This window comes from Bidens hawaiensis, unplaced genomic scaffold (genome assembly GCF_021521415.1).
Source record: "Bidens hawaiensis isolate Kalapana, Puna unplaced genomic scaffold, B.hawaiensis_p1.1 tig00025004_1, whole genome shotgun sequence".
Classification (NCBI taxonomy): Eukaryota; Viridiplantae; Streptophyta; class Magnoliopsida; order Asterales; family Asteraceae; genus Bidens; species Bidens hawaiensis.
In genome coordinates this window covers 198,422-205,357 of record NW_027493971.1, presented here as the reverse complement: position 1 = coordinate 205,357, position 6,936 = coordinate 198,422, and the positions used below count along the sequence as shown (strand labels likewise).

The 6,936-nt window shown below is 36.4% G+C and overlaps 1 protein-coding gene across 2 annotated transcripts; it reads left to right on the top strand.

Annotated features, from left to right (window-relative positions):
- The first annotated feature begins 431 nt into the window (after positions 1–431).
- On the top strand, positions 432–5,173 carry LOC143570525 (S-adenosyl-L-methionine-dependent tRNA 4-demethylwyosine synthase-like). Of its 2 annotated transcripts, XM_077056157.1 has the most exons (9): positions 432–1,349; positions 1,427–1,542; positions 2,327–2,502; positions 3,187–3,377; positions 3,457–3,543; positions 3,667–3,824; positions 4,393–4,603; positions 4,692–4,840; positions 5,138–5,173. In XM_077056157.1, exons 1-8 carry the CDS (start codon positions 486–488, stop codon positions 4,830–4,832), a joined length of 1,944 nt encoding a protein of 647 aa, XP_076912272.1. In that variant the 5' UTR covers positions 432–485; the 3' UTR covers positions 4,833–4,840; positions 5,138–5,173. The 2 variants fall into 2 exon arrangements, with proteins under 2 accessions (XP_076912272.1, XP_076912271.1); XM_077056156.1 differs by lacking the exon at positions 5,138–5,173 and having other exon boundaries at positions 4,692–4,906.
- Positions 5,174–6,936: the final 1,763 nt, after the last annotated feature.

Below are 6,936 nucleotides of genomic sequence, written 5' to 3'. Positions count from 1 at the left end.
AGTGTTGATAGGTTTTGTACTTTTGTGTTAGATTTATGGTAGGTTTTTGTTATGTTTTAATTTTAGACCGGTAGCTGTTAACGGCGGTGGATAAATAAAACTTTAGCTGTCAATAAACTGTTGGTGGAGTGATAAGGAATATACTTGTTGTTCCAAGTAATCCATGTTCGATTCATGACCGTATCATTTAATTTCGGCGTCACCATGTGACATGGGAGACTAGGCAAGTACGTAACGTTCACTAGTTAGATACTTAAACTAAACAAGTTTTATTTCACCCAATTGACATACGAGAGTTTACATGCATTAGCCTTATGTGTTAGTTTTCCTCGTATTGAAAGACGAGCTTACCAGGTTTACCTTATAAACCAACTTTTAAAAGGTTAATAATTTAGTAAATTAATCTTTTAGTTTCCACCCCCCTATACTGTATACCCTTCACATTAACCAGCAGTTGAACCCAATCACGCGCCACCTCCACAGCCATGTCCTCCACCGTCGCCACCACCGTAACCACCACCACCACCACCACCTCTCTGGCAACACACCTCACCATCCTCTCCGCCACCACCGTCTACTGCTTCTACAAATCCCGCCGTCTCCGCCACCTCAAACTCTCATCCCCAAATCCTAACCCTAACCCTAAACTCATCTTCATTTCTCAAACAGGCACTTCCAAAACCCTAGCTCAACGTCTGCTCACCCAACTAACCTCCAATAACCTCCCATTTGACCTCGTTGACCCTGCCGCTTACGAGCCTGAAGATCTCCATAACGAAACCCTAGTTTTGTTCATTGTATCGACATGGGAAGACGGAAGTCCGCCGTCGGACGGTGTGTTCTTATCGAATTGGTTATCGGAGAGTGCGGAGGATTTTCGAGTGGGATCACTGTTGCTTAATAAGTGTAAATTTGCTGTGTTTGGTGTTGGGAGTAGAGCGTACGGGGATACGTTGTTTAACGCGGTCGGAAAAGGTTTTTCGAGGAAAATGCGAGCACTCGGGGCGGTGGAGATTTTGCCGTTGTGCGAAGGGGATGTGGATGAAGGTCGGTTGGATGAGGTTTTTGGTAGTTGGAGTGATGAGGTGGTTAGCGTTTTGAAAGCGGGCGAGTTGAGTGCAAATGGGAATGGTTTGGTTGGGGAAGATTGTGATGAGGTAGAGGGATCGGATTATGATGATTATGAGGATGAAGATGAGGTGGAGTCTGGTATTGTTGATTTGGAAGATATTGCAGGCAAAGCGCCTACGAAGAAAGATATGAACAATGGTGTGGTTACGAGCAATGGGAAAAAGAATGGGGGAAAGGAAATGGTGACTCCTGTGATTAGGGCTAGCTTGACAAAACAGGTATATCCGTAATTCAGTTTTTTTATTTGAAATTGCAGTTTTAATGCTAAATGGTTGCTTGATTTTTTGAACTGCAGGGTTATAAGATCATTGGTTCACATAGTGGTGTTAAAATATGTAGGTGGACGAAATCACAACTCAGAGGGCGTGGAGGTTGCTATAAGCACTCTTTTTATGGAATCGAGAGTCACAGGTGTGTATTAAGTTTGTTGTAAACTTGGAATAGTGTCGTCTTTATTATAGCATAAACGGAAAGTGAAACTGTACCATTCAGTATAACTGTATTAAGTATGTGATCATCATCGTCTATGCAATCGATTTCGGTGCTATAGCGGTTATCGGACATCCAACAAAATATCGGTTCCAATAAAATCGGCGATATTTACTACTGCTATATCGGTCTTATCACTGAGTTTATCGATTGAAAAGTTTTTTAGCCCAAATATGACCAGTTTTACTACACCAAGTCCATACCCGCTAATATTTTTTTCCCAGAACCCATATCCATTAAATTTAACACTAAAACCTATCGCTTCTGATGAATGAACGAGTGAACAACGACCACATCCAGTCTATCACTCCACGCCACCGATCCTCCATTTTACCATCCAGTCAGTTAATTTCTTCTCCTATTCATCTCATCCAGTTATTTAGTACGTTAATTGATAGTTTTGGGTTTTGACTTTTGATTTTGCTATTATTAGATAAGTTTTAGTGTTTTATATTTTATTATATACATATATATAACGTTCACATGATATTAAAGTTACCGCTATCTTACCGCGATAACCAATATTTGATATCAAATATCGATCCTTGACTGCTATAGGCTATTTTTCTGCATTAACTGCATAGATCATCGCATAAATAGTTGATCTATGAAACTGTGGCCAATATAAGACCTGTATTTTAGAGATTTTTTTGTCTACTTTATATAATTGTTGTAAAAGTTTGAAACTTTACTTTCATGGTAACAGATGCATGGAAGCAACACCAAGTTTAGCATGTGCAAATAAATGTGTTTTCTGTTGGAGACATCACTCTAATCCTGTTGGAAAAAGTTGGCAGTGGAAGATGGATGACCCGTTGATGATTGTGAATTCTGCCATTGAACAACACAAGAAAATGATTAAGCAAATGAAAGGAGTTCCAGGTGGGTTCTTGTAGGCTTGTAAATGAACCGAACGTTTATTAAACCCTTTGGCGGGAAGTTCGTTTTTTGATAAACAAATGAACATGAACAAAAAAAATGTTCATTTTTTTATGTTTATGAACGTTCATTTATGTTCATTCAACTAAATTCGTTTATATTCGTCCGTTTACGTTCATTGATGCTAGTTTATGTTTAATTAAGTTTGTTAGTTTAGGTTCGTTAATATATTCATTTTAAAGGTTTCAGTCCATTACATTTTAGCCAAGTTTTAATAACCTTTTAGGCCCAACACAACTTTGACTTCATTTTTGTTCAGTTATGTTTGTTCATCTGTGTTCAGTTATGGTGGTCGTTTGCGTTCGTGAAGCGCTCGTTTATACTGTTAACGAACAAACGTAAACGAGCACGAACAAGAAAACCATCTTAGTTTGATTGTTCATGTTCAATCATTGTTCGTGAAAGTTAAACGAAGGAACACAAACAAGCTCTGTTTATGTTCATTTGGTTCGTTTCCAGGCCAAGGTTTTTGTGTCTCGTGGCCTTGTTTGCAAATTGCACCATTTTTCACATTTACAGTTTAGTCCCTGTACTTTAAAAATTAGAAATCAGCCACAAGACAGAGTGTTTTTAATTGTGAATACTTGTATTTGCATTGACTAGATTTAAGTAATATTGTTACTGCAGGTGTTACAACCGAGCGTTTGTCAGAAGGTCTATTACCGAAGCATTGTGCATTGTCACTTGTTGGGGAGCCAATAATGTACCCTGAGATCAATTCACTTGTAGACGAGCTGCACAAAAGACGAATTTCTACTTTTCTCGTGACAAATGCACAGTTTCCAGACAAGATTGAGTCACTAAAACCAATCACACAGGTTAGTTGCATGTTCTTCATGCATTGTACATTAGCTTTTGAGATTTGTATGTTCTTTAACTGTTACCTTCGTTATGCAGTTATATGTTAGTGTAGATGCTGCAACAAAAGACAGCATGAAGGCAATTGACAGACCACTTTTTGGGGACTTCTGGGAACGATTTGTTGTGAGTATCTTCAAAGCTGTTAAATGGGGGCATACAACTTTCTAAATCTTTTTATTCAAAGATTTAGATTCTTTTTGCAATAATGTTGTTTCTCTAGTCATAAATGGCTTATTCATTATTCAGGACTCGTTGAAAGCTTTGAAAGATAAGCAGCAACGGACTGTGTATCGTTTGACTCTTGTTAAAGGATGGAACACAGAGGATGTAGATGCCTATTCTAGCCTCTTTAGCATTGGAAACCCTGATTTTGTTGAAATAAAAGGTGTTACCTATTGCGGCACGTAAGTATTTGAATACCATCTTCTCTTGCTTTTGTTTTATTATCATTAGTAAAAAGTTGACAATATTGACCAATTCACTTGATAAAAGGTCAGGTCATATTATGTTTTCCTTTAGCAGGTCAAATAATGAAGGGGTAATTGCATATAGTGAAGTTCAGTTTTGGGTTGGGTAAATATGCAGTTAGTGTGAAGTTCACAATAAAAGTTAGTTTACAAGGGGATACATGCATTGAACAACTATCGACCCGATTGACCAAGATCCTTTTATGCTGACTTTTATTATTGGAAGAATTGCATGTGTGTTCCAATAATAAAAGTCAGCTTAAAAGGAAATGGGTCGATCGTCTCTCAGCCGTTTGTATAGTATGTAAAACCTTCTAAATCACCTTAGTCATAAAGAAACAGAGTTCAGAAATAATGTAATTTTTTCGTAATCATGTTTGGCTTTGCTTGTCTTTTAAAGATTCTAAATTTTGGACAAATAGTATGGGCCGACCCAACCCACCCGTTATCCAAATTTTGTGACGTGTAATTGTCTATTTATATAATAAAATGGCTATTATCGCAGGTCGGCTACATCAAAGTTGACAATGGAAAACGTGCCTTGGCACGCTGACGTGAAAGCATTCTCTGAGGCCTTAGCTCAAAAAAGCAATGGAGCGTATGAAGTTGCGTGTGAACACATGCACTCGTGTTGTGTTCTTCTAGCAAAAGTTGATAAGTTCAAGATTGATGGTCAATGGTACACGTGGATAGACTATGATAAGTTCCATGATTTGGTTAGTAACTTTTTCTTCTTTTTTTCAAAATTTGTAGTCTTTGTAATTTAAAACTCTGTCTAAAGAGTTTGTTCAAAAATTAAACCAGGTGGCTTCGGGAAAGCCGTTTGGAAGCAATGATTACATGGCACTTACCCCATCATGGGCTGTCTATGGAGCTAATGAAGGTGGGTTTGACCCCGACCAGGCCCGGTTTAAGAAAGAAAGGAATCACAAGTCAAATCGTTGACTTATCAGGTATGTTCATCATGTGAAAAATAATATAATATTAGAGGTGGCAGTATGGGCTAGTTGGGCAACAAGTGAAAACACTTTTGTCCACATATTTCATTTCTGTTAGAAGCAATATGATTGCAACTTACCAGAGTTCTATTATTTTAAAATATTTGGTATTATGATAAAAGAAAATGATTTTATGAGAATTTGATTTAGCCCATTCGTAAGTAAATGGGTGAAAAGTGCCACCTCTAAAGGTTACCATGTCGATCATATATGCATAAATCTTTGTGAATTCTAAGTCGGATTTGTTTAAAGATTTTGGCTAGGCTTACTATCTGCAACCAAGGGAGCTTTCCTCGTTTTTGTTCATGGTTATAAAATCTTGTCCAAGTAAGGTGAAATTTTGCTAGAGCATTTGGTTTTCATTTAAATTCCATACAATAGTTTGGTTATTAGGGGACAACATTACCTATCATATTTAAAGCAGTAGGTTCAATGTTTATGATGTTTCTGCAGTTCTATAATTTGGTTTTGTATGAACGCCCCTTCATATATATATTTATTAGGAATTTTTGGTTATGATAATGCTGATGTGTAATGTATTCTTTATGTTTGATACTATAAGATCAAGAATCCTTGATGCTTTATCATTTCATTCATTATTGACTGGACTTGGTGATGTTCTCTTTCATCTATGTCTCAATGATGTCATGCGTCTCGGTCTAATTTTTAGGCATGTGTTGCGCAGTCATGAATCACTTTTATAATAACCCTCAAGCTACAAAGTTAGAAGGTTATGCTAGCATGCAATTTGCTACAAGCTACAAAGGTGAAATGGTAACAACATATAATATAGCACAAGCACATATGATTAAGCATAAGCTTTTAATCTTTCATCTAGTTTATCCGTCATGCGCATATCATTGAATACAAGACCGTTTAAACGTAGTTTGTAGAGATCTAACAAGTGGAGTTAAAAGAATAGGCATCTCCAACACAAGCGAACAACTCATTCATCTAGATACTGATATCTTTTTACAGTACCGTCAGACCTCAGTCCAATGCATTATCCTCTGTTCATGGCTTTCATATTGTTGGAGCCAACCTTAGAATTCAAAATTTGCTTCGTGATCTTATTTTGAGACAAGGTCTAAAACCAAAGCGTGTAGTGCCAAAAGCGCATGATTTTCGTACGTGAGGTGCAAGGTGTTTATATGATTTTTTTTTTATATCGTATAGGTTTTAGCATTCTCCACCTTAAATTTAACTACAGATAACCTTTATATATGTTTTAATGTAAAATTACTAGATGTAAACCTAAAAAACCATTTACACAACATTCTATGAATAAAAACACTCGGTGTTTAAATGTGTGCCCAATGAGTTAAAGTTGTGATTATTAAAATTCATTATCCTCAAAAATAGTTTTCAATTTAATGGTTTTTTTTTAAACTCTTTGCTTAATCTAAATGGCTTGTGAGATGAAATCAAGTTGAAATGAAAGAAAAATAAAAACATTTATAATTCTAACTATTGGTTAGGAGGTTTCTGTTTTGGTTTCATTATATTTTGCCTTTAAAGAAAAGAGAAAATGGATTTTAAAAAGCCAAACTTTAATCTATTGACCGTCACTAATCCCAACTAAATAAATGTATGAGGACAGACCTAACTTGCAACGTATTTTCATTCACCGAGTTTTTTTCTAACAAAGTCGAACTCAGTTAGTTTTTTATGGTGCTGATGATACTGTGATAGTGAGCACACCACATTAAGATAATCAAATAAAAATTAGATATTGGGACCCACCACACCACTAACATCTTGAAATTTTTGTGTTAAATACCAACTTAAAAGGTTGAGGGACCTAATTGTATATATGCTAAAGTTGAAGTCAAGGGACTAATTTATAAATATGAAAATTTCATATTAGACGGAACGTCTAAAGGACTAGATCACCCTTCTAATGATAGGTTTTATCATGAAGGTTTAAGGTTAGATCGTCCATCTAATGGCGTGGTGGGCCCCATTATCTATTTTTCGGTTTGATTATTTTGGTGTGAATGGCCCACTATCATCCATGTTATAAAAAACTAACTAGGTTAGACCTCGTTAAA

What these genes read in the sequence shown, in the direction of transcription:
- LOC143570525 (XM_077056157.1), top strand. Translation starts at nt 486, where the DNA reads ATGTCCTCCACCGTCGCCACCACCGTAACCACCACCACCACCACCACC. An exon ending in ACTTCTGGGAACGATTTGTT is followed by an intron (nt 3,544 to 3,666) that starts GTGAGTATCTTC and finishes TTCATTATTCAG; the next exon opens with GACTCGTTGAAAGCTTTGAA. An exon ending in GGTGTTACCTATTGCGGCAC is followed by an intron (nt 3,825 to 4,392) that starts GTAAGTATTTGA and finishes CTATTATCGCAG; the next exon opens with GTCGGCTACATCAAAGTTGA.